Source organism: Callorhinus ursinus, unplaced genomic scaffold, assembly GCF_003265705.2.
Source record: "Callorhinus ursinus isolate GAN/ISIS: 27379988/994484 unplaced genomic scaffold, GSC_fseal_2.0 scaffold5, whole genome shotgun sequence".
Taxonomy (NCBI): Eukaryota; Metazoa; Chordata; class Mammalia; order Carnivora; family Otariidae; genus Callorhinus; species Callorhinus ursinus.
The window spans coordinates 48,187,398-48,213,973 of NW_027397067.1; the positions used below are offsets into that span (position 1 = coordinate 48,187,398).

A 26,576-nucleotide genomic window follows, 5' to 3' on the forward strand; every position below is an offset into this window, starting at 1 on the left:
ATTAAAATCGAAATTTTAGGATCAGAGGTCAGGAAATTAGGACCATTTGCATAGTGTAAAACCTATATAGTTCATTAGTCAATCCTAACTTTAGATGACCAAGTAAAATGAACCACCAGCCTCAAAAATGATAATCACATGACTTTAATGCCATCTAAAATTCATGATTCTTCTCATGAACTTAAACCAGTGCTTCACAAATTTTACTGAGTTTACAAATCACTTGGGGGATCTTTTTAAAATGCAGATTCTCATTTACTAGGTCTGAGGGGAGGGAGGAAAGGAACGGAGATTCTGCATTCCTCAAAAACTTCTAGATGCTGCTGATGCGGCTTATCTGAGGATCATATTTGGAGGAGCTTTTAGGTATTTATTTTCCCCTCTTACGTTTTTGGTTTGGAAATGAGATAAATTCTTACCTCACAAGTTTTGAAAACTATTATACAATGAATCTATATGTTGCCGAGCACAAAGAAGAGAAACAAGAAAATTTATCCAAATACCTGTTTGCAAAATGTAAAAAAGGGGAAGAAACTGGTACCTTCATGTACACGGTAATTTTGAACTACACATGGAATCATTTCTTGGCGCTTCCAGTGTTTTATTATACAGCCACAGCAAAAATCCTATTCTTACGCTGATGGGGCTTTGAAAACAGAGTTGCTGCAAATCAAGCCCTGAGGGTATATGTTATTCTAGGAGGACTGTCACTACCTCTTGTTATTCTTTCTAGATTCTCCATGTGTTTGTGTGTTGCTACACCTCTGTAAGTGAGCTTGGGTCCAGTTCTACAAAGCAAACACCATACAGTCAAATTCTTCAATTAGACAGTCTAAGAGAAACGAACTGGGAAAGGCCAATAGAACTGTTACGTGGATTATTTTTTCTTAGTATATAAAAATCCTTTTATGTAGTTGCTCACCACGAAGAATTTTTACTTGTATTTATACTAAACCATATATTCTTTAAAACCTAGAAAAATTAAAGAATTAAGAATAACCTAATGCTAAGTCATCATAGTTCAATCATCTTAAAAATGTAGACAAAACTTTTTAAACATCTGAGTAACACAGCATTTCTAAGCCCTGTAAATATATCTATCTAGTTTATTCCATAAACATTCAAAAAATTTCATACCTGATTCATCATTGAAAGAGGTGAAACTGATCAACATCTGCACATTAACTTCACCACAGCCATTTACCAAAAGCCTAAAATCTTCTGCTGTTAAATCCTCTAATGAATTTTTTGGAAGCACATCCAGTAGACCTTTCCTCATTGCCTACAGAATATTTTAAAAATTACCTTTTTATTAGTCTCAGTACTTTATTTTCCATGTAGCATTATTGTTAAAGCCCAATATCTAATTTTAGCAGACTAAGAATAGTAGTTCTCATTTTAAACCAGAAAGAAAGCAATTAAGTTCTGTATTTTGAATTGAACAGATTCAAAAGGCGGGGGGGAGGCATCAGGAATAGGCTACAGGTTCTAAAGTGAAATAGTATTGTTATACAGCAGGATTTAACTGAAAATTTAATTATGTTAACAGGCTAGTCATTAAAAATGCTTCAATGTGTCAAACATGCTATCCTGTCACATCCTATGAAAGGTATCATAATGACAAAACCCCACAAATCTGAAATCTAGAAGCTTACTGAGAAATTTCTCCCTTGCTGAGTCCTTTTGCTATAATAAACCATGACTATAATTGCTTTGGAGTCCCTTCTAGTTAGTCACCTAGACGTGGGTGGTGGTAGGACCCCAAAACAGTAGTCATTTCAGTTCCACAAGAATCCTTTCCCAACTTTTACTCACCAAATTGACTTTCTGATGATTACATAGTTTTTCCAAATAGTTTTACTGAAGAGAGAGTGCTTGGACTGGAGTCAGGTATAATTTACACTGTACATAATTTAATTTGGTTTAAAAGTTTTAACCTTTGATAGGCAAGCCGAATATACTCTGAACTAGTTTACCACACATGACACAAAGAGCCTCATCAGATCAGCCTCATCAGATCAAAGAACACTTTCGAGAAAGTACTCACATGTAATGGCTGCTCCGCAACTACCAACATTCTGTGTTCTGCGTATTTCCGCACATACTCATACACATTTTGGGGAGTCACTGGTATATTTACACCATTAGGAATAAGTTCAACCTGTAAAAAAATTTAGCCTTGCAATTTAAAAGCAATTTTGTCAAAGCAGTAGTAAGTCCACAGTTCATAAAACAATTTCCTAAAATCTAAAGACAATTCTGGGGGCCTCTGGGTGGTACAGTTGGTTACGCGTCCACCTTTTGGTTTCAGCTCAGGTCATGATCTCAGGGTAGTGAGATCGAGCTGTGTGTCGGGCTCTGCGCTAAATGCGCAGAGTCTACTTAAGAGTTTCTCCCTCTGCCCACCCCTCACTGTCTCTAAAATGAAAAAAAATAAGTACAAAAAACTCTTCTACCTTTCAGTCTGTCTCATTAACTCTCCATCTCTCTCTGTGCCTGTCCAGATATCTACTGTTTTTTCCGTATGTTTGTCTCTCTTGTTCTTTCCCCATCTAAATTATTTCTATATAAGACAAGCAAAACAGACTAAATTCTCTTGCCAGAATCAGAAAATTACATATTTGCTTTACCTGTCCTCCACCCTCTTCTTTACACAAGTCAATTGCAAATGCCAAATCCATTGCAGAGAAAACAGCATCAGCATCTGAACTCTGAGAAGCGAGGATAAGTTGCCGTAAACTCTCATACATCACAGGGTCAAAAAAAGCAAAATCATGCCAATTGACCTAAGAAAGTAATCATATGAAACATCTTTACTGAATTTTATCTAATTTGAAGATATAAAGAATAATATTCCACTAAATATAATTGGTTTAAAGAGGTAAAATGTTAATCTTTGGCTCTGATAATTATTTAACTTTCAAAATATAGTAAGTCTAATATATATTTTGAAAAAAATTTAAAGCCAGTAAGTGGAGGAGTTTAAGTTACAAAATAATTTATTTGCAAAAACCTACACTAATTATTAAACAGTGATTATGCTGAGCAGCCGGTCCTTAGTATATATCCTATTTAGTCTTGATTATAATCATAAAATATAGATTATTCTAGATGATGAATCTGCTCGAAGAAATTCAGTAACTTAGTGAAGGTCGTATCATTGGGTTAAACTTGAGTCTATTTGATTCCATCTTTCCCATAAGCCTTGTTAAAAAGGCAATGCCTCAACATTTCTGAGCTGTTGCTATGCTTTAAATCCAGTTCTTCTTTGCACAAGAACATTTTAGCTGGAATACTTTAAGAATTCAATAGGGTCAGAGTTTACATCATTATATGTGTACATGCATACATATGTACACACACACATTTATACATTGCTGGAAAAGACTAAAATATTTCATTGTGTCAAGTAATTTCGTTATAATACCTTTAGGAACACTGGCAGTTGTGTTTTAAATCAAAAGCTGCATAGTTAGTATTATACATTAATTTTAAAGGATGTGGTCCCCCCCCATATAAAAAGAATGTGCAGGCAGTCAGACTGTCAAAGTGCATAAAGAAATTAAACTAATTCTATCACCCAGAGAAAAATATCAAGCATGCTATGCTGTATTTTCTCACATTCTTTTGTCCCCTCTCCCTCCTGTACATCTTACATATATTTTTGAAGCCAACAACACTCTTCAATAAAATACTACTTCTACTTCCACTACCACCTGTTTGAACAAATAATAATAGTTAAAATCTATTAAGCACTTACCAGGCACTAGTGTTACCATTTTGCAAATGGGAAAATATGCCATAGGTGTGAGGGGATTTGTCTGCATCAAGATCCAGGTCTGTCAGACACCCCCAAACCCACCAGTGTCACCCACTCTGCCAGGCTATCTCCTCCATGTATTGAGATTTTTTTTTCCCATGTCATTAAATGTCTGAAAATGATTTATAACGGCTATAAAAGGAAATTTTTGCAATTGTAAAAGCAGTTAGGTTCATTAAAATCACTTACTTTCCTACCAAGCAACACTTTAATTACATGTCTATTCAATGTAATAGGACATAGTTCATTCTGTAACAGACATAGTCCAAGAATCCTAAAAATAAAAACAGGGAAATATATTTAAATTTGAAAATAATTCTAAAACACATATAACCCCACACATACATACATAATATACACACAGTCTTTTGAGAAATTTTCTACAGCCTCATTTCTAATCCGTATGAAGAACATACACATTTTAAAAACTAATGTTTTAGAAGTCTCAAACTGAATTTTTTTAAAAATTCAAATATAAGATTAGCGTTATTTTACCTGCCAATGTTTCTGAAACAATTCAACCTTGCTTCTGTGTTTTTGCCAGGCCTTGGAGTATAAAATCCTCTTTTTCCAGGTTGGTAAAACAAAGGGGCATTATCATCACCATCGTCTGTATCATCTAAATCCATATCTACAACACTTCGACTAGAGCCATGACGCTTTCGGTTTTCCTAGTAATAGAATATCAGATTAAGGCCCAAGACTGATTTTATTTTTTTTAAGCTTTTATTTATTTGAGAGAGAGCACGCGTGCATGCCAGGGGAGTAGGGAGGGTCAGGAACAAGCAGACTCTGCACTGAGCGTGGAGCCCGATGCTGGGCTCAATCTCAGGACCCTGAGACCATGACCTAAGCCTAAATCAAGAGTTGGACACTTTCCTGACCAAGCCACCCAGGTGCGCCCCAAGACTGATTTTAAAAACAAAACATATGAACTAGTTGTCTAAAATCACTCAACGTGAAGTCAGGTAGGTAAAGCAACATTTATATTTAAATGTTAAATAAACTCTTTAACTCATCCTTTTAGAACTGTGATACTACAAAGCTCATGCCAGCGTGCCTGGGTGGTTCAGTTGGTTGAGCAACTATCTTCAGCTAAGGTCTTGATCCCAGGGTCCTGGGATCGAGCCCCATTATTGGGCTCCCTGCTCTGTGGGGATCCCTCTCCCTCTGCTGCTCCCCCTGCTTGTGCTCTCTCCCTCTGTATCAAATAAAAAATAAAATCTGAGAAAAAAAATAAAGCTCATGCCTATTAAATCTTTCTCCATTTAAAATCACTAATGAAACTGGTAGCTTCTTTCACCCTAACTCCTTAAAGATGTTTTTACTAGATATAGATACTATCTTCTGGGCTGTACCTTTCTGATGAGAAATCCACTGTCTTTCAAATCACTGTTTCTCTATATGTAAGGCACTATTCTTTGCTGCTTAGTTTTACAGCAATTCAATTATAATATATATAGACATAGTTTTCTTTCCCTTTATCCTATTTAGGGCTCACTGAATCTTAAATCTAGGTCTTGTACCAAATTTGGAAGGCTCTCAGCTGCTATTTCTTCAAGTATTTTCATGTAGTAGTCTCTCCTTTTCTTCCGGATACTTCAATGACATGGATGTTTGATCTTTCATTATGGTCCCACAGATTCCTGATATTGTTCTTTTGTTCAAAATCTTCTGTTCTTCAGAGTAGATAATTTCTATCTTCAAACTGACACTTTCCTATCATCTTCATTCTGCTATTGACCTATCTACTGAATTTTTTTAGATGTACTTTTTTAAGATTTTATTTTATTTGAGAGAGAGGACAAGCAGGGGGGCGGGGAGAGGGAGAAGCAGACTCCCCGCTGAGCAGGGAACCCAATGTGGGACTTGACCCCAGGACTCTGGCATCATGACCTGAGCCAAAGGCCGATGCTTACCCGAATGAGCCACCTAGGCATCCCTAGACGTTGCACTTTTAATTTTAAAGTTTATATTTCTCTGCTGTGAACCTCTTTCAGTTCACTAGTGCCTAACTTTATCTCATATTCTATCAGATAAAGATACCCCCATCTCATAGAAGAGGAGATGAAGTCTTTGATAATTACAACAAGTAGGTCATCTTGAAGTTAGCATCTACTGGTTCTTTTGCCAAGAGAACTGGTGGGTCTTTTCTGGTTTTTTGTATGTTGAGTAATTTTGGAGTATATCCCGGCCTTCTGAATATTAAGTTGTGAAACTCTGGGTCTTGTTAAAATGATAGGGAGAATGTTGATGTTCTGGGGGTTTAGTAGACAACCTGGTTAGATTCAGATTGGAAATATCACCACCTGTGTGCAATGGTTCCGATAACAAATTTTCAAAGCCTTTTATTATATATTTTGGGTCTGCCCTGCATATATGCACCATGGATAGTCTGGGACCTGGGCAATGGTTTAATACTACAGTTTAGTTCTCAAAGCCTTTTCTATCTTCCAGCTAAGATGGGAGTAAAAGAGATCAGCTTTACTCTCCACCTGAAACAATGCCATACCAGCTGTTTTATCGATTTGACCTCCCTGTATAATCTGGGTGCTACTGTCTACCTTTCAGAATCCCCAGGCAGTTCCTCCTTTTCACGTTTTTTTTTTTTTTTTTTCAGTTTTTAGTTGTAATCAGTGCAAGAGATAAGATTATGCTGGGTTTGCTCCACCATGGCTGGCACTGAAGCTCTCGGGGAACTAAAAAAGCCTTCCTCACTGCTCCTCCACATGTCTCATTTTCTCTGCATCTTTGGCACTCACTTCTTCCTTGAGGAACAAGCCCCAAGAAATTCATGACATCTCTAAGTTAAAGCTTAATTCAGGCTGTGCTAAATTGGAGTTCCAAGTGCTTATTAGCATATGTACAAAACATCTCTTACCTGTACCTTTTCTGAGGAGTCTAATAATCCAAGATCCAGGATACTATCAGCTCCATTTTCCCTAAAACAAACCAAAAGCCTTTCACATTCCAGATAATTGAGACTTCTAGAATTTAGTGTAGAGAAACATGCATTTGAATTTATAAAGACTTATAAATACATTTATTAAAGATTTTAAAAAATATCCAGGACTTCTTACTAGTCAGTGCAATTATAGGAAACAGAGAAGTCAATATTATATACACAAAAAAAAACATTAGATGCTACATGTGTGATTCAAGATAATGAGCTAAGGGCTACCGATTTAAGACAAAATAATGCAGTCTTCATAGGGGTACCGAAGTTCAAGCTCACAGGGAGCATTGTAAAAGAACAGAGAATGTTCAGAAGGCAAACACAACAGGAATCAAATTCTTTAGTGTGTTTAATTATTTTAGAATACTAATTCACTATTCACTATTTTTTTAAATATATTTTTTTAAGATTTTATTTATTCATGAGAGATGGGGGTGGGGGGGGGAGAGAGAGAGAGAAGCAGAGGGAGAAACAGGCTCCCGAGGAGCAGGGAGCCCGATGCGGGACTCGATCCCAGGACCCCGGGATCGTGACCTGAGCCGAAGGCAGATGCTTAACCATCTGAGCCACCCAGGTGCCCCACTATTCACTTTATATAGCCAGCTGAAAGGAATCAATATATAATACATTACTTGCATTCAACAGAAAATATTACTAAATTAGCAATCCTTACATATCAAAACCTTTTTATCAAAATGCACATTCCTCATAACCTTTTCTATAATGGACTGAGCTCTTTTGGGGTGCTGATTACCTCGAGAGATAGGAAAAAGGAATGAAGAAACAGTACATAAAAGTCCATAGAAGAAAAATAGTAATAACCAGCAAAGAAAATAAACTTCTAGCAATAGTCTCCTTGCCTCCCCCCCCCCCCCCCCAGCAATAGTCTTTTGGCTTGCATCATTCAAAGGCTATGAAACAGGCAAGTGGTGCTACATTTCAGTGCTTAGCCTACCCACTTATCCATTTCTGGGAGGATATACAATCTAAGTTCCTCGTGCAAAATCAAGACTAGGAAGAAAAGAGAGAAATTTGCATCTAAAAAGCCTCCAACTGGGTATTAGAGTAGCCTCAGGATAGAAGGCACAGGGTAAGTTTGGCTTATCTTCCTGATGTCACTTTTACTTGTCACCTTGGGAAAAGAATAATTTAACTATTAGGTATTTTTTAAGTTTTATATTAAAACAAATATATTACACAACAGAAAGCAAAAACTTGCATGGATTTTTAAGATAAATCAGTGTATCTAAAAGAAGCTTCATGCTTATGGTAGGAACTATACCGTAATTCCTTGAAATAGCTGGCCTCTGCCATTAGGGGTATTCTGGTAGAGAATTTGAGATGTACTTTTTACAAGTAATGTCTAAGTATCGGGTATGTAAAAGATTTTTAGAACTTAAGTCACTGCTAAAATTCTAACTTTCTAATACATGTGAAACAACTGTCTCACTCATGGATTTTATAAGCCATCTCTTATAAAACCATTTGATGTTGTGTACTTTATAGTATAAATTTTAAGATATGGTAGCACCTACATCCTAAAAATAAAGTAGTTGATGTTTAAACTGAAATGCCTTCCCAATTATACACATTACCGTCCATGTGCTATAATGAGTTCCATGGCTTCATCCACTCTTGCTCTCAGAGAATCTTCACTTGCTAGAAGCAGCAGCAGCTGAGCTGGGGATAATTCCAACAGCATGCCAGTGATTTTACTTGCAAACGCCTGTAAACAATGAACAAAGTTAGTTGCCCCTACTCTCTGAAACCTCTTGTCTAAATCAACAATCTTTTATCCAAAAAAAAAAAAAAAAAAAAAAAAGAAGAAAATATAGACACTTGGATAACAAAAAAATTTCTGAACTAGTAAGGTATTTTATTAAACTGGAAGCTTAATTATAGAGAACTTTGGTAGTCTTGTTAAAGCTAGTTTAAAATTTGTATGACAAGCCTTTTAAGATTTTTGCTATCCATGAGTAAACATACAAATACTCAGTTTCCATTTTCCCCCTCAGAGAGCCAAAACATTTCTTTCATGTAGGGTAGAAGAAAGGGAGAGAAGAAGTGAAAGAGGGAGAAGAAAGATGCCTATAATTAAGGCTAAGGATTTACTGAAAGAACTATAATTGGTTTTGTTTTATTTTCTCTTGCTATAACATATATTTAAGTCATATATAAAGGAAAACAAATAACTAGTTTATATGTTTCATATTGTATGAAAGAAACCTTTGACAGAACATTCAATATAAAAATCTTCTGGCAACACTTAACAGATTAAAAAGTCTGCTTCAAAAAGTAACAATTTGTACAAATAAAGGTACAAATTAAATGCACAGATAATTACTTTGCACACAAGGAACTTACTAGGTAGAATGCCAACTTAGCATAGGTAGAAAAAACAAACCTCCCTCTCAAGATATCCTCCAGCAAATTTTGTTGCTTTCCCTCTTAAGCTTCCTTTTTACTACAGTCCTCAACCACATAACTTGCCAGTAGCTAACATTTTTACAATGCCAACTTTAATTCAAAAACAAAAATGGCACAGTCAGTTAAGAGGAAGCTAAGTGCACCATACATACTGGCTGCATTGCTTGTACACGGGGATAAAGTCTCTCTCCAAGAGCCTGACGATGTGCTGGCAGAGGATCAGGATCATCACTAGGATTCCCTTCAGAGGCTGGTCTGAAGGGCCTAGTGTCAATGGAAAGCTGTCTTCTAAAGTCTCTGTAAGAAGAACAAAGCTATTGTAACTTATTTCCCTTGTCTGCAAAAAACATCAGCACAACTGCTAACAAAGATGAAAAACCAGAGCACATAGGTAGCTCCAGTTATGTGAAAGGCAGTGGAATGCCTAATAGATGATGGTTGGGAAATAAAGATTTTCTAGGGGCGCCTGGGTGGCTCAGATGGTTAAGCGTCTGCCTTCGGCCCAGGTCATGATCCCAGGGTCCTGGGATCGAGTCCCGCATCAAGGAGCCTGCTTCTCCCTCTGCTTCTCTCTCTCTCCTCCTCTGTCTCTCATGGATAAATAAAAATAAATAAAATATTAAAAAAAAAAGATTTTCTAGATGTTGTTACTTAATCTATAAATTTGCAATGCATAGTTCAATTTGATGCTAAGGGAGCAGGACCATCAAATATGAGAAATCAAAAATCCACCCACATTTCCTGGAAATTTTAGTCCAAAGTAAAATGCCACCCACCCTAATAGGAGAAAAATTAAAGAGGCTTAAATATAACGCAATTTCCGCAACTAAAATTTTAAGACAAATTTGGGAAAGAATGATATTATGTAATTTCAACTGCCCCAGGATTTTTTAAAGCAGAACATTTTAATAACAGTACAGTTACTATTCATTTACCCAAATATTAAAACTTTTTCTAAAAAATAGTCCATAATTGAGACCCTCCCATTACAGGTCTGCCTTCAGTTTCATTCAAAAAGGTGGTATTCAGTGAAAGATACAAAAGGACCTCACCTATCTCGATCTCTCCGAGAACCTGCTCGCAAGCCACTACTCCTTCTCATTTCCCTTTCTCTCTCCCTTTCCCGATCCCTCTCTCCTCTGTTCCTTAATCTCTGCATTAAACCTGGAAGGAAACATGAAACACACTTTGTTTAGATACACGTAAATGCAACTACTTTAACTTTGAAAGTCGACGTGAGGACTTGAGACAAATAGAAGAACATGACAGGTGAAGGTTCTCTCTCTCAGCATTTGTGTCAGTGCCTTTCTCTGATTCTCCCTCTGGTTTTGAAGGTTGGGGGTAATTGTATAGAATGCACCTGGCATAACAGATGTTCACTCAGTAATGAATTATGTCACAATCGTGAAATAATATGTAGCAACTGGGGCTGCTATTTTCACCATAAATAATGCTAAGATTTCTTATGTGATTAGAGCCCCATCTATTTTCTTTATTCTTAGTTTTGGGCATTAAGCATTATAGGATACCTAAAACGTTAGCTATTATTTTCAAAACCTGCATAATAAGCCAAAGTATGGTTTCCTAAAGAGAGTGCAGAAAAGTTACTTCTGCAATGTTATGACTTCCCAGGTTCCCTCATTCGCATTTACCAATTTCTTTTTATTATTAAGACTACAGAAAGTCAAATGGTAAAACTAATGATGAAAGGTTGGAGTACTCTACACCATCTTTTCATCCTCAATCCTTCCTTCTTGGAGCTCATTCAGCCTCTATGGTGGCAGTTTACAGAACCCCAATACAGTACCACTACGGCCTAGATGAAATACAGGATTTTCCTAGTAATTCCCTCCCCCTGAATTATCCACCTACAATATGACAATTTCTGCCCCCACTTTACATGAATCCCCAATTATAAGCTTACATGAATCCCCAATTATAAGCTACTTAAAGCATTTGTAATTTTCACAGATTTTTTTTTTTTTTAATTTGAAAATTAGGTAAGAATCCTAATCCTTAAGTGCTGGTCCTCAAGGACGTAAAGCTTGAGCCAGGATGTTAAAACACATCTTATTACCAAAAAAACAAAGTCTTGCCTAAATTATACAGTGAGGTTAATAATACGGTCAACCAATCTATATTTGGTTGCAAGCTCCTCATCTCATCGGGGACCGGCAGCAACTCTGCAAACTGTACTCTGAATAGCACTGCTCTAGAGAATAGTATTTTCTTAAGTATCTGTGCTAATTAAATACAAGGGTGGTAGAAATACTGTAATGTGCTCACTGAATTTTTCTATTACTGTAGAGCTTAAAACTTCCCACTCCCCAAACATGTAACAACTGAGATGAGAAACTCACTACCACAGTCACATTTATGAAAATAAATGGGTCGGTAAAAGAGCAAAGTGCTAAACTGTTGATTAGAGTAGTTTAAACAAGATTAAATCCTAGAATTAAATTAGATTAAAGATTAACCTAGAATAAAATTGTATAAAAATGTGAATGTACACTCAAGTTCTCCCACTATAAATACTTGTAACTGTAATTTTAATTGTTTTGATGAAACGAGAATTGAAACAAGAATTTTTCTCCTCTTAATCCCCTTTACCAATTTCATCCATCCAAATGATTTTTGTGATGCTTGTTATCTGTAGAGTACTTACTTGTATGAGTGCCTTTGTTGGCATTTTGGATACAATCTAAATTTGGCAGTTTTTCATTTGACAAAAATGCCTGTGCAATGGCTGTATAAAAACTTCGTGCTACACCACTGCCCTCTCCTGGCTCATCCTTAAACGTAACTTTCACTCTGTGTACAGCCATTGGCGTAGTAGCACATCTTCGACCAAAGTGATTGTTAAGCTGCCTCATGGTCTGCTGAATAAGAAGATCTCGATCCCGATCAACCTATTAAAATGCACCAAAAAGTAATAAAGTTCAGTGTTAGAAACCACTTTGAAATTTTTCTCCATAAAATATGAAACTGTAATATTAGTTTCTCAGGGGTTTAACTACAAAGTAATCTGAGTCCTTGGGAGCTTATATATTCCAAATTAAAAAGTTTCTTTTTTTTTTTGAAAGAGAGAAAGTGAGCATGGGGGTGTGGGCGGCCACAGAGGGAGAGAGAAAAATCTTAAGCAGGCTCTGCACTGGGTTCAATATCACGACCCTAAGATCATAACCCGAGCCAAAATCAAGATTCGGACACTTAAGTCGCCACCCCCGGCCCCAAATAAAACACATTCTGAAGCATATAAAAATGTCTTGCACATCAAATCAGGATAATGGAATTTAACTCAATCTAATATTTTCTTAAGTCTGTTGGAAAACAACAATTTGTTCAATTTTGGAATATACCAGGATAATTCCAAGTAAATCAAAAGTGTGCTTTAAAACCAAACAAACACAAACCAAAAAAACTGCGAGCAAATACTAGAAAACACAGGATATTCCTTTGGTGACAGAAAACCACAAGTGAAGTAAAAGAAAAATGATAAGCTGGGACAATGGTGAGTGCGTTCTGTTACAAAGATATATATTTATGAATAGTATACACAGCACTGTAAGATAATGTGCTTCTAAAAAATTGAGGAAAAAAACAACAGAAAAAAATGGGCAAGATATACCAAACGGTTCACAGAAAAAACTAAAATACTTAAATATATGAAACAATGTTTAACTTGGCTCATAAGAGAAATGCAAATTAAAACTACACAAGATGCCATTTCTTACCTATCACATTGGCAAAAATCTAAACATTTGACAAACTGCTGGCAGGACTATAGAGGCATCTCAGATTAATGTTGCAAGTGCAAAAATACATAATCATCATGCAGAAGTATTTTCCAGTATTTGCCAAAATTACATGTGCATATGCCCTCTGACCTATGTCTAGGTTCTATGTCTAAGAATCTATCTCAAAGACACACACCACTAGCCAAAAAAGAAAAACACACACCACTATTTGTAACAGCAAAAGATTAGAAATAAACCCCAATATGTACCAATAGGAGATTGGTGGGGGTGCCTGGGTGGCTCAGTCAGTCAAGCGTGTGCATTCGGCTCAGGTCATAATCCCAGGGTCCTAGCATCAAGCACCGCGTCGGGTGCCCTGCTCAAGCGGGGAGCCTGCTTCTCCCTCTCCTCCCCACCTGTGCTCTCTGTCACTATCTCTGTCTCTCTCTCTCTCTCTCAAATAAATATAAAAAAAAAAAAAATGTTTAACTAAAAAAAAAAAAAAAACCACACAAAAACAAAACTGTGATACAACCATAAAATGCAGTACTAAGACAAAGCAGCTGTAAAAGGAAGGCAGAACACTGCTCTACGCAGCAATGGCTTTACCCCTGGGATATACTGTTAACTGGGAAAAGCAAGATGGAGTAAAATGCATAGCACACCCAGTGTCAGGAATAGGGGAGAGGAGATGGCTAATGAATACATATACACACAGGCACGATTACATTTTTTTTTTTTAAAGGAAGACAAAAAAAAAAAACTGAAGGGGAAAAGTGGGGGCATGGTAAAAGAGACAGAAATAGAAACTAGATTTCCCTAAATATAACTTCTTCTGTAGAGTTGGCCTTGCACTATTATAGATATTTTACATTAATGACAAAGCCAAGCCAAAAAAAGGAGAGAAAGCAATCCCTAGAAAAGGCCCTGACTGTATGCAGATTAGTAGCAAAACCACACAAAGAAAAATTATTTCAAGTGACTTGAAGCAATTTGACGGTATCTCTAATTGGATAAGTTCTAAGGGCAAAAAACTGCAAATATATCTTAAGCTATTTTCGATCATTGTTTTGGGTGGTCATGTGGACGTTGTGATTCTACAACTGCCATGTATATATGCTGTAAGATAAAAACAAATGAGTAATTTTCTTAGTGGTGTTGGAAAGTTGGATTTTTGGTTTGGAAGAAAGGAGATAAAGACTAAGAGGTGGAAATAAAACAATTACGTGATCCTAAGTCTCGAATTTGAATTGGAAATATCAAGTACGCACTTAAATATCTTTTGTTTTTTAAAGGAAAATTTCCCAGCTCTATCCATTGAAAAGACCTAGAAACCATGACCAACCTAGTAGGCAGGGAGCAACCCTATAGCCCAGATTATAATCTTGAAATACTTTTCTTAAAAGGAACCAACGCTTCTTGAAGAAATGGTTAAGGTCTGTGACAGGAAATATACAAGATGAGACAGACCAAAAAGTAAAGAAGTTATCAAAGATTGTTGAGAGTCCTGTCAAAAGGACTGAAGAGCCGAAGAGGACTCAGGCCTCCCACTAGCCAAAGAGACGATCTGAGCATCAGTGGGATATAATAACCTTAATGGAATAAAGGACATCAAAAACATTAAAAAAAAAAAAAAAACACCTGAAAATATTCACTGATCATGAGAAGATGTTAGGAAACCAGTTGCCAGAGATAACCACTACTCTAAATATGGTGATTACCATTTATTAAAGTTTTAGTTACTCAAAACATCCCTTAACAAGACTGTTATTTTTCGTTTTTAAACTTAATATAAATGGCACACTGTATGTATAGTATAAGAAAATCTAAATACCTTTACCTCTAGTGATAAATCTCTTGACTGCTGGTTCCTCAGTTTTTCCATTTCTCTACGGAATTTTGATTCTTTTACCTCAAAACCACCCAATTCAGTTAGAATCTTTAAAAAAAAAAAAATCCAAAACATAATTATTCTCTGACGTAAGTACTTATCAGGCAGAACAGAATTAAAAGTGCTCAAAATACATACTGATCCAGGTTCTGCTCCAACATCTTCCATGAACACCCTGCCAAATAGTTCCAAAGAAAGGCGCCAACGTCCTAACAGCATATCGTGGGAAATAACCATTCCCATGAAGCTACACTGTGGCCTGCAAGAGATTTAAGGGGAGAGTGGGAAGCAATTTAGCCAACTATAAAAATTCCCTGATTTTTGGTCAATGACAGTAATTTTCTTGGTTCTGAAGTACTTTAAACCACATCCTCTCGTAACAGAATTTTTCTAGAACTACTCATTCCTCATAGAACTTCTCATTTTTATTCCATTATTCCTTCCATCCTTTATATAAGGATACGTCTCCTGGCTGCCTACCTTCATCTTCATTTTTACCTCTTCTCCTTAAAGTCCATCATCCCTCTCCGTTTGGGTGACTCCTAGATCCCTCTCCAGTTCAAATTTTCACAACAGACCAGAATTTCCACTGTGTTAAATATATCCATGTCAGTGACACACAAGTCCAGTTCAACATAGGAAAACTGAATACAGCTTCTTCACTTCAATGACGCTGCCTCTTGCTTTCTTTCAGTAGTACCATCTATTTCCCTATTGCACAAACCTGAAACAAATTTTAATGTCTCTTTTCCCTGTTCCTCCAGAGTGATTAAGTCCTTCATGAGTTTCTCTCTTTCTATAATTTCCTATCCATCTCCACAGGCAATATTTCTACTTCAGCCCCTTTTTACCACTAGCCTGGACTAGTTAACAGCTTTCTAACTTGTCTCTCTACCTCCAATTCTTCTCTCCTTCAACATTTGCTTCTACACATTCTAACCATCTCAGCTCAAGCCATATTGTCTCTGAAAAGCTTGCCCCCCCCCCCCCAGTCCACAATTCTTCCTTGCCTTTTATGGTTGTTGGACTATATATATATAAAATGTATATAGTTTCCTAAGCAAAAATAATTGACATTCTGTAAACCATTTGTACTCAACGAATCAATTGATGATTAGCCATACTGAGCCACCGTGTACACTAGCAAATTCTTACTGGGAAAGCAAAGAACCTACTCTTTCTTATAAGATAATAATAAACTGTGAACCTGGCAAAGGAGCCCAAGCAAGTGTGAGAGTCACAAGTCTAGAAAGCTCTTTCTAGTCATTCACATATTTTCCTTTGCTGAGCTGCTGGTAACACATCTATAATTGGCAACCTGACATGGACATACTTTAACTCAGTACTGAACATTAAAAAACAGAGGCTTAAAATTTCCTCAATGAAGTAAGGAGAAAAATCAGAATGCCAATCAGTGACTATATAGTCACCCCAAAATCCAGAAAACTCAAACATTTAATTCTATTATTTACATACAAATGAAATAAAATTATAAAATTCCTAAATAAAAATTCTTAGAATTATAATACCCATAAAGTAATGGAACAGAAAAACTATCTCCACTTAGCAAATACCTGAAAGATGTAAGAGGTGGCCCTTCACTTTCAGTCAGTCCTATTTCTGCTAGTAAACTGCTTTTCAACTGTGCAGCAAGATCATGAGCAGATGGCCCTGGTTTTGAACTTTCAGCTTCTTCTGGCACCACATTCTGTTCTTCCCCTTCCTTTTTTTGTCGATTTTGCATGTTCATTACATTTTTTAAATTGGCAGCATAAGACATTTTAGTTGGGAGAACCTATGAATTTTTACACATAAAAGTTATACATTAAAAAAAAAACTGACTAGATTTCCTTTTCAACTTACTAATATTCCACAGAAATCACATGGAAGTTAAGTAATTCCTTTCTAGCGCTTCAACTACAAAGATGCAGCCTGTTTCTTTTCTCTGATTTCCCCTTGCTGACTACCAACGAAACTGCACCAATGTGCATTTACCACAGGAGCCTCACAGAACTTTTAAAGGATTCTTTATAATATCTGTGGTTACTATAATGTCCTTTTATTTTCAATATTTCAAAGATTGCATTCTCTTTTATCACTTAGATAATAAAGAAAATTCTGCTCTTAAACATGTTTATTACGTTTTCATTGGAGGAACGGTATGGACTATATAATTTTAGGCTCTCACATCAGACTTTTATCTAAAAACTAGATCTACTACTTAACTAGTTGTATAACAATAGACATTCCCACAAGAAATTTATGTAATCTCTGCAAGCCTCAACTTTTTACCCATAAAATCAGGATAAAAAATGCTTTCTATTCAACGTGGTTATAAAGATTGAGACTGTGCCTAGTAGATAATATTAATAATGACTTGTTGGATAATTCTACCTTATCATTCACATTCTACAGTCAAAAAGAAAAGTTAAGCCAATACTATATATGCTCATATATATGATAGGTATATATGCATTATACATATAAAGATTTAATTTCCAGAAGCATTACAACATTCAACTCTGAAATAGGCAAAATACATAATGAAACTGCCATTTCATAAATGAAGTCACCTGACATAAAACAAGTTATAGTCTCAAAGCAGGTTAGTGACACTGATGGAATTAAGAAATTATATGGAATTATGTCACAAGGCAGGAATTTCTGATACTTCCATCATTTGAGGCAATACAATATTCTGGATTAATGCATTTCTAAAACTCTAGATACTGGTACAAGTTCTCATTCACAAATATTATATTGTGAAGATTTTTACTCTCTTACCTCAAGGCAGTTTCTATCCACTGTAACCTCCATTAAGCATTTCCCACTACTGGCAGATGAAGAATAAAGACCCTGACTTGGTCGGCCAAAAAGATCCTCCTTTCTAGCGTTTGGCTGGAATTTTAACAGAAATATTCTAGTTACACTGAACACTTAAAAAAAAAAAATGAAGTCACTTAAAAAGAAACCTTGTAAAACTAGTTTTATCTAAATCACCTGCAACAGATGTGGCTGATCAGCCAAGGGGATGGCTTCAGCCAGAGGCACTTCAAATGGATTCGGGGGTATACATCCAAGGAACGTCATGGAGTCTGAGCGTCGGAAAAATGGATGGTTTTGACCAGTTTCTGCAGGAAGAGAGTCATCATCCTTATCATTCAAAGTAGCACCTAAACATAAAGAGATAAAGTGTTTGTTTTTTAGAAAATATTAATTACTGGGGAAGGGTAAAAGAATCTTAATCTGCTCAATCCAAAATTCCTGTAACCTCTTTATGCAATTTCAATGTCACCCAAAAACAAGTTTATTGTCCAAAATTTGATACTATTTTAGGTGATGATTCAAAATATTAGCAATTTAAAATGGTTACAATGGTAAATTCTATTATGTGTATTTTAACACAACAATAAAAGCTTGGAAAAAAAAGTATTAGCAGTAACAAATACTGTTCCATTTTTGTATTGGACAAACATTTCCCATATCTTTCTCTTTCTCTCTTTAGGGATTCAGACCTGAATATAGCTAGCTTCCTAAGCATATTCAGGACATGGCTCACTGATGACTCTAAAAGGAGGAGATGGTCAGGAGCTGAGATTTGAGCATTTGCTTACTTTGAAGTTCTGCTTTCTCTACAAGACAAAAATGTCTGGGCATCTCATTCATCTCAATAGTAAGTCAGCATAAGAACACCATGTCCCCTTCATGGGGAATAAAACTTTGGGCAGTGTACAGTATGCTCTGAAAATAGTGAGCTACGGCTGGGTTTTCAAACAACAGCAGTTAGGTCAGTTGTCTTTCCCTGGGCTGAATAAAAGTACCAGCTGTTAAGAAGAAATAGGCAAGAGGACGGGCTATTTGACCCCACTTTAAAAAAATTTTTAAATTCCACTTGAAATAATAGCTAAAAACTACAAGGAGACTGCAGAAGATCCCAAAATTTCTTGAGTTTGGAATATTTTCTTTTTATTGCATTAACTCTTAAGAGTTTTGATATTTGGGAGTTATAATTGGTATTTCTCATTTTCTTGACTAAACCAATTTTGCATCAGCATTAATAAAGGTTCTACTAAGACTTTTAAAAATGTTGTAGTTACACACTTAAAAATAAAGGTAAACAAAACTAAAACCAAAGGATACAAAGATAAAATAGAAAAAATACCAACTGTTAAAAAGTTTATAACATTTTTTGATTCATCCTTATTTATGAAGCAAATAACTCAAGGATATATAAGGAAAAATGGACAGAAAATGCAAGAAATGGGACATAGAGAAGAAAAGAGAAATTCCCACCCAGACAGAAAATAATGAAGTTAAAAAGCTTGAAGGGGAAATACTGAGGCAGCCATTTCTTGAAGTAGATTAGCAGATTTTCTGTACACTAACTTTGATTGGTGTCATCATCATTTTCATGTTCTGAATCTTCATTATCAATACCCAGTTCCAAGAGTTCTCGTGTCCTTCAAAAAGACAAGTGAGTCATTTTACATGAAGTATGGAGCAAAGGTGATGGGAACTATAAGTGAAAAAGTCAGTTAAGTATCTAGGCAATTGCAAACATTGTGATCAAGTTTTAGACTCTGGGAATGGTAGAGTGACCAAGCCAAATGTACTACAATTACAAAATAGGCTCGAAAGAAGCAAAAGGATAATCACATTAAGAAATAGTGAGTACTTACACAAACTCTAATAGAAAACATGACAGACTACATCAAACATAAAACTTAAGTGGATTCTCAGGTTTCCTGTTTTGAGTAGCTATGGAGACTCAAGCCCTCTTTCCCACATGAAATGTTCCTGTACTATTTCTCTTTTGCAACGCTCTTCTCGCTCCAAAAATCGGACGATATACTAATAGAGACCATACTGAGCAATTAAATATTTCCTAAACCAACCTCATGGCAAGTATGGATACCTTTTGCGTTCCAGTTGAGGTGTATCCAATGTTGTCTGCTGATTCATTGCTTTAATCCAATATATAAGGGCTTGAAAAACATACGCCACATGCTTCAGTGAGCAAACATCCAAAACTGGAAGAACATCAGAATGCTCATCGTTATGAGACCGCATTAAAGACAGAGCGTAATTTAGGAAGTCCCCTCGGGCAGACATCATTCCTTGACGGGCGCTAAGCAATGTGGCACGTCTGTAGGAAGAAAAAGAAATGAAAATGCTTTTTTAAAAGGACACAGATGTGAAACTTACCACTATCATAAATATGCAAAATTAGGAACTGAGAGTACCCATAAGTCAAAACTCATTAACCGTGTGGTCCTGTACTTTTTAAGATTTATTTATTTGAGGGGGGCGGCTGGTGAGCAGAGGGAGAGAGAGAAAATCCAAGCAGACTCCCCGCTGAGCTCAGAGCCCAATGCGGGACTCTCACGACCCAGAGATCATGACCTGAGCCAAAATTAAGAGTCACTTAGTGACTGAGCCACTCAGGCACCCCACTGTCCTGTGTTTTCCATTTGGGAAAGGATTTCCAGGGTCCTTTGGAATGGGAAAAGGAACTTCTTCCCTCAAGACAATGGTTCTCAAACTTCAGTGTCTTAGCAAAATCTCCTGGAGGCCTTGTTGAGACAGATTGTGGCCCCATCTCCCTAAGTTTTAGTAGGTCTGGAGTAGGGCCCCCAGTTTTCTATTTCTAACAAGTTCCTAGGTGATGTTGACGCTGCTATTCTGGGGTATTACATGCTGAGAACTACTGCCTAACATGACACCAAAACCCAGGCAACAAGAAAACACACACAGCATTTAGACTTTATCAAAATTAAAAACTTAAGTCCTTCAAAGGACACCATCAAAAAAAAAAAAAAAAGAAAAGAAAACACACACAGGATGGGACAAAATTTCTGCAAGTCATGTATCTGATTAAGGAACTTATATTCAGAAAATATAAGTAACTCATACAACTCAATAACAAAAAGACAATTAAAAAATGGGCGAAGAATCTAAACAGACATTTCCCCAAAGAAGATACACAAATGACCAATAAGTCCATGACACAATGCTCATCATTTAGCCATTAGGGAAACGCAAATCAAAACCACAATGAGATCCCACTTCACGTCCGCTAGGATGGCTACAGTAACAAAGTTAGGAACAAGAGTTAGCAAGGACACAGAGAAATCAGGAAGCCTCATCCACTGCTACTGGGCATGTAAAATAGTGCAACACTCTGGAAAAGTCTGGCAGTTCCTCAAAAGGTTAACAAGAGAGAATCATCATATGATCAAGCAATTCCACAGTTACGTGTTTACCCACGTCTATACAAAAACCTGAACACAAATATTAACAGCTGCATTATTTGCAAGAGCCAAAAAGGTTGAAAAACCCAACTTATGAATGGATAAAAAAAAATGTGGCACATCCATACAAAGAAATATTACTAGGAAGTAATATACTGATTGATAATGCTAAACCTGGATGAACCTTAAAAAAATTATGCTAGGTAAAAGAAGCTAGAATACCACATATTGTATGACTCCATCTGTATCTAATGTCCAGAACAGGCAAAACTACAAAGAAAGAGTGTAGATCAGTGGGTACTTAGGGTGGGAAGGTAGAGGAAAATAGAACGTGACTAACAGATATTCTCGTGGAATAAAAATATTCCACAATTAACTGTGATGGTTGCATAGCTCTGAATATACTCAAAAGTATGGAACTGTACATTTATATGGGTGAACTGTATAGTATGTGAATTATATCTCAATAAGGCTATTCTATTAGAGTGAGAGCTACAGTGAGATAAAGGGAGAACCCTGTAACCAATCTAGATCTATTATCAGAACGCTGTTCTTCAGGGAGTGACTAAGCCTAACAAAGACAATGTGTCTTTTTGTGGAGCAGGCTTCCCACCTAGGACAAGAGAGCAGAGGCCTCCCAAGTCCAGATCTCTCTGACAAACATTTAATTTTGTATTCTAGACATTTCCACCAAATCCTCTCCCAGTTCTCAGTATTTTCAAAAGCACGTATGTCCATTCTATACTCCTCTAGATTATCCTCTCAATTTTCCTACTAGTTTATTCAGAATCAAAGTCTCGGTGTAAATTCTGCCTCCTCCTGCTCCATCCTTCAACAAAGCCCTCAATTCTGTTTATATGATTTCAGTGCTTCTCTCTCTCCACATTCCTGGTCTTCACTTGCCCTACTTAATAACTATTACTTGTCAATGGTAGACTCCAACCATACTCTTGTTAAGGCTCCTAAGCAGTCTCCCAAGCCCCTTGTCTTCCTCCCAAAGTAGCAAGGCTGTTTCACCTAAGCCAAAACTAGAACCAGATCCTAGGACTGTGACTTCAGGTATGGGGCGCTTTCACTGTGTGGCACTGCCTCACTGCTCTAGTGTACAGTTTTGGGCTAATTCCTCATCCTGAAAAAGGTCATTTTATAACTGAACAGAAAGAAAACAAATACAGGGGTGCCTGGGTGGCTCAGTCAGCTAAACGTCTGACTCTTGCCTTTTGGCTCAGGTTATGATCTCTGGGTCATGAGATCGAGCCCTGTGTCAGACTCTGTGCTCAGCAGGGAGTCTGAAGAGCCTCTCCCTCTGCACCCCACTCTCTTGCATGTGCTCACTCTCTCTAAAAATGAGTAAAATCTTAAACACACACACACAGAAATATACTTTAAATACAATTCAACAGACCGGGAGAAGTAGAAAATGAAATTTGATTTGAGGGAACCAGAGAGCAGCTTCGGTAGCTGCACACACTCCACCCTTCCCAAGTGCACCGCGCATTCCTGTTTAACCACGGTCAAAGTCAGTCTTCCCGTGAACACGTGTCTTTCAAGGGGGAGGCGGGGAAGCCTGGGGGATAAGGGCGCAAGGATGGAGATCAACTGCTTCAAAAATGAGAATATTTAGCATCAGATTCCTACAATACGAATGAATTTTTAAAAAACAGCTTGGATTATAACTAACTTTTTTGCTTCAACTATACAATAATTTAAAAAGAAGTAACACAAGGTACCTCCATCCTTCAAAACAGAGTGAGGTCTTATGTAGCAGCAATCTAAAAGCTCGAATGTTCTAGGACCTAAGGGTTCTGTCTGAACATAGAAGCCTACATGAAGAATTTCATACCGTCTGCCTTCCAGGGTTCGTAAGCTAGCCTCTTCTCGTGCAGTCATCCTCTCTCTTCGAGCTGAATTCTGAGAAGCGTGAAGAGGATGATTTGGATGTCCCGGATCACCAGCAGATGCTAATGCAGAACCATAACGTAATTGAGCTTCAGTAGAATCCATAATACTGACCATCCAGTTCCAAGTGGGAATAAGCTTTTCTTCTACATAGTTCTATGAAGACCAAACTAAAATAGTTAAAACTATCCAAATAAAGTTAAATTTGATGTAGAAGTAGTATGTAAACATTTAAATATTTGTAACATTAATTCCCATATACTGGAATTCTCATAAATTTATTTGAATGAGTAACTTTTCAATGTTTCCATACCTGTAAGTTTACTGCATCTTGGTAAGTCAATTTCACAGCTGCTGGAATCTGAGAGTACACTAGGTGATTATACTTAGGAATAAGGCCCATCAAGTCCGAGATTTGTCTGATAACAATGCTGTAAGCCCTGGCTAAACTGCTTGCAGATGTTAAGTAGCTGCTGGCATTGCTAGCTTCCAAAGCAGCTGCCGCAGCTGCAGCACTCGTGCTGATGGTACCACTCCGGCGCAAATTTGAAGGATCAATATAAATCAAACCCGCTGAACTTGCTATAAAGAAAAAAGGACAACCACAACAAGTTGTCAGATGCTAATTGTGTTTCTCTAGCACTGTACATATTTAAACAAGCTAAAAGATCAATTGCACTGGCAAATGCGGCAACTGAACAAAAAACTTTTTCTTAAACCACACTAAATTAAGGAGGGCGATGATGAGGGGAGGGGGACAAGAATTACTGTAACGTTCTCAACTAGAGGCAATTTTGCTATTGCCCCCGCCCCAAATAGGGGACGTTTGACAATGTCTACAGACATTTTTGGTTGTCACAAGGGGGTGTGGGGGGTGGTGCTGCTGCTGGCATCTGGTACATAGAAGTCAAGGATGCTGCTAAACATCCTACAATGCACAATCACAAATAAAGGATTATTCAGCCCAAAGCAACAATCGTACAGAGACTGAGAAACCTCGATATAGGCATATGTAAATATTTTTTGTATGTGAACCGAGCAAAACATTGAAGAACGATTATGAAACTACTTAACTGGTCTAGATGAACATACATAATTTTAAAAACCTATTGAAGTCTTTTAAGAATACAAAGCTTTCAGACTTGCCTGCTGGTGTGGATGTGCTGGACGGGGCTGTGCTGGCTGCCCGCTGATGCTGGGTGTTGCGGACGGCCCACTGCATGGACCGGGGAGCTTGCGCAGCACCATTGGCATGGGAGCTGTTTGTGGTTCTCTCTAATGGCTCATCAAGCATAAAGGTCTCCTGTTCTATGTCGTCACTCTGACTACTGCTGCTATCAGAATCACTTGAGTCATTTGACTGCGAATCATCTTCAGAAAAGAAGGCAGGAACACTGCTCGCACCTAAATTTTTTGTTTTTAAAACCGAAACCACTGTCAGTTGGTTGATATTTAAAACTACGGTGTACTCCCTCATTCAGGAAAATAAACATATATTAAACAGAAAGCCAGGCTATAGTCAATAGTCCACAAAACCCATCATTAAAATAGTTTAATTACAAAACAGCCCTTCTAAATGGACCTTAAAATTTATCCATTATTTAAAAAGCAGAAAAGAAAAAAAGCCATTAAAATATCTTCCTCACTAACATCCACAGGGAAAAAGGATTAAATTATAAAAAAAAAAAAAAAAGACTTAGCCACCCTTGTGCAAATCGTAACGAGTACAGTTTAACCAATTCATGCTGAATATACGCTTAGCCTTAGCATAAGCAAGAACGCCGGATCCAAGTAAGGTAACATACCTGCTTCTGAGCCGGCAGTTGCTGCAGTGACAACACTTCTACGCCCACTGGCATTATCCTGGTTGCTATGGTTACTTTCACTGTCACTTTCTGTTTCAGCTGCTGCTAACAAGTCTAGCTCCATGTCACTCCCTAGGAAATACATTTAAATAAGAAGGGGGGGGGAGTACAAACTCATTGTGGAACAAAGGGTGCAATAAGCCAGAATATCATAAGGTAACGGGAGGGCAGAAAGGGCAGAAAGGAGGGATTACTACTACAATAAGCATAACTGCCTGCTTCGCAGGAGAAAAATGACTAGGCACATTATGGTACTCAGCAGACTATTAGACTCCAATTCAAAATTCGTTCTGCACAGCCTGAGGTAAAAAGGGTTGGGCAGGGGAACCTCCACCAGTGGGCAGAGCTCTGGGCTAGGTCCACTGCCCTATTCTCATGTTTTACATACAGGGATTCCAAAAGGGGACGAAAGCTAAAAAGATTTATCTAGAATTTCATAGTATATACATGTCAAAACATGTAAAACTGTAAATTTTAAATGTGCAGTTTATTGTATGTCAGTTATACCTCAATAAAGGTGACCTCCAGAAAGTCTATCTGATGCTACTAGTAAGAACAGTTACGATGACTAGGTAGCAAAAAGGCCAAAATGATTGTTAGTGAAAAAAGGCACAAAAATTGCACATATAATATCCAAGCCATGGATGGGAATGGGGCAACGCAGGGGAGGACTGAAAGTAAAAATGCAAACTATTAGCGTCTGGGTGGGATTATGGGTCATTTTTTTTTTCCTTTTCTCTAATTTGTAAATGTTTCCTAATGTGGTTATGATTATTTTACCTTCTAAAAAGGCTTTTAGGAAAAGAAAAAGCCAAAAACCTTTATGTCAAAACCAAAAGGTAAAGGAGGAAGAAGATAGATAATTTTATATATATAAATATATATAAGCATATACGTGTATATTTGTATGTGTCTATGTGTACAGCTGCTTCCTAAAATTTTTAAACAGATGCTACAGAATCCCTAGGCTGAAAACATGCTGAACATTATGTTCACTATACATCAAATGGGGCTTTTCTCTGTATTATATTAATATCCTTAAAGATACCTGATTTATTCATACTGAATAATTTCTCAAATAACCTGCATACCGTCTTCATCATGCTCATCATGTTGTCCCTCTGCCTCAGCATTTTCTTCTCCATGTTCTTCCTGTTCATCATGATGATCCTCTTCTCCAGCCACACCCTCCACCACCTCAACCTAAATCCAGAATCTTATTTGTAGACAATCAAAGTACACAATAAACCCGTATCTCTACCAGTATCCCTCCGCAGCAGTTAGTAACTACAATACAAAGATCCCTAACTACAGAGAATTTTAACACTAAGGAGTCTGAATCACTGGCTAGTGACAACTTGCTCTCAAAAATTATATCAACATATCTTAAAGTTTGTAGCTCTTATCCATATACAGAACCTTAAAATTAGAAGTATAACAATTGTGTAGAGACTGTTTTTTAAACTTCCAGTTACAAAAATTTACCTAATGAAGACACAGTATCCTCTCTGCCTTCAAATACACTGCCCAAAACTACTAAAACTTTTTTTTTAAACACTGAGGCTATCTTCTCCATTAACCCTGAGTAAAAACAAGCTTATGTTTGTTTTGTATTATCCACTAAATCGAGGATTATTAAAGTATTTTTAACAGGTACAACCACAAATAAGAAGATGTAACAAAAGTCTAAAACCTGGAAGCAAATATATATAATGGTAGTAAGCTACTAC

General features: G+C 37.0%; 1 protein-coding gene and 1 long non-coding RNA gene across 2 annotated transcripts in view; one reads left to right on the forward strand and one right to left on the reverse strand.

Moving 5' to 3' along the window:
- The window catches only part of LOC112823293 (uncharacterized), a 122,855-nt gene that overhangs the window by 48,283 nt on the left and 47,996 nt on the right, over positions 1 to 26,576 (forward strand). The window lies entirely within an intron of this gene.
- The window catches only part of UBR5 (ubiquitin protein ligase E3 component n-recognin 5), a 132,954-nt gene that overhangs the window by 3,691 nt on the left and 102,687 nt on the right, over positions 1 to 26,576 (reverse strand). The window contains 22 exon segments of the mRNA XM_025870932.2: positions 1,138 to 1,282; positions 2,048 to 2,161; positions 2,631 to 2,786; positions 4,010 to 4,094; positions 4,316 to 4,491; positions 6,702 to 6,762; positions 8,372 to 8,502; positions 9,356 to 9,500; positions 10,256 to 10,367; positions 11,869 to 12,112; positions 14,781 to 14,879; positions 14,970 to 15,090; positions 16,406 to 16,626; positions 17,616 to 17,729; positions 17,832 to 18,004; positions 19,218 to 19,291; positions 19,747 to 19,977; positions 22,926 to 23,137; positions 23,295 to 23,563; positions 24,128 to 24,385; positions 24,787 to 24,918; positions 25,938 to 26,049. Coding sequence (XP_025726717.1) covers positions 1,138 to 1,282; positions 2,048 to 2,161; positions 2,631 to 2,786; positions 4,010 to 4,094; positions 4,316 to 4,491; positions 6,702 to 6,762; positions 8,372 to 8,502; positions 9,356 to 9,500; positions 10,256 to 10,367; positions 11,869 to 12,112; positions 14,781 to 14,879; positions 14,970 to 15,090; positions 16,406 to 16,626; positions 17,616 to 17,729; positions 17,832 to 18,004; positions 19,218 to 19,291; positions 19,747 to 19,977; positions 22,926 to 23,137; positions 23,295 to 23,563; positions 24,128 to 24,385; positions 24,787 to 24,918; positions 25,938 to 26,049 — 3,385 coding nt within the window.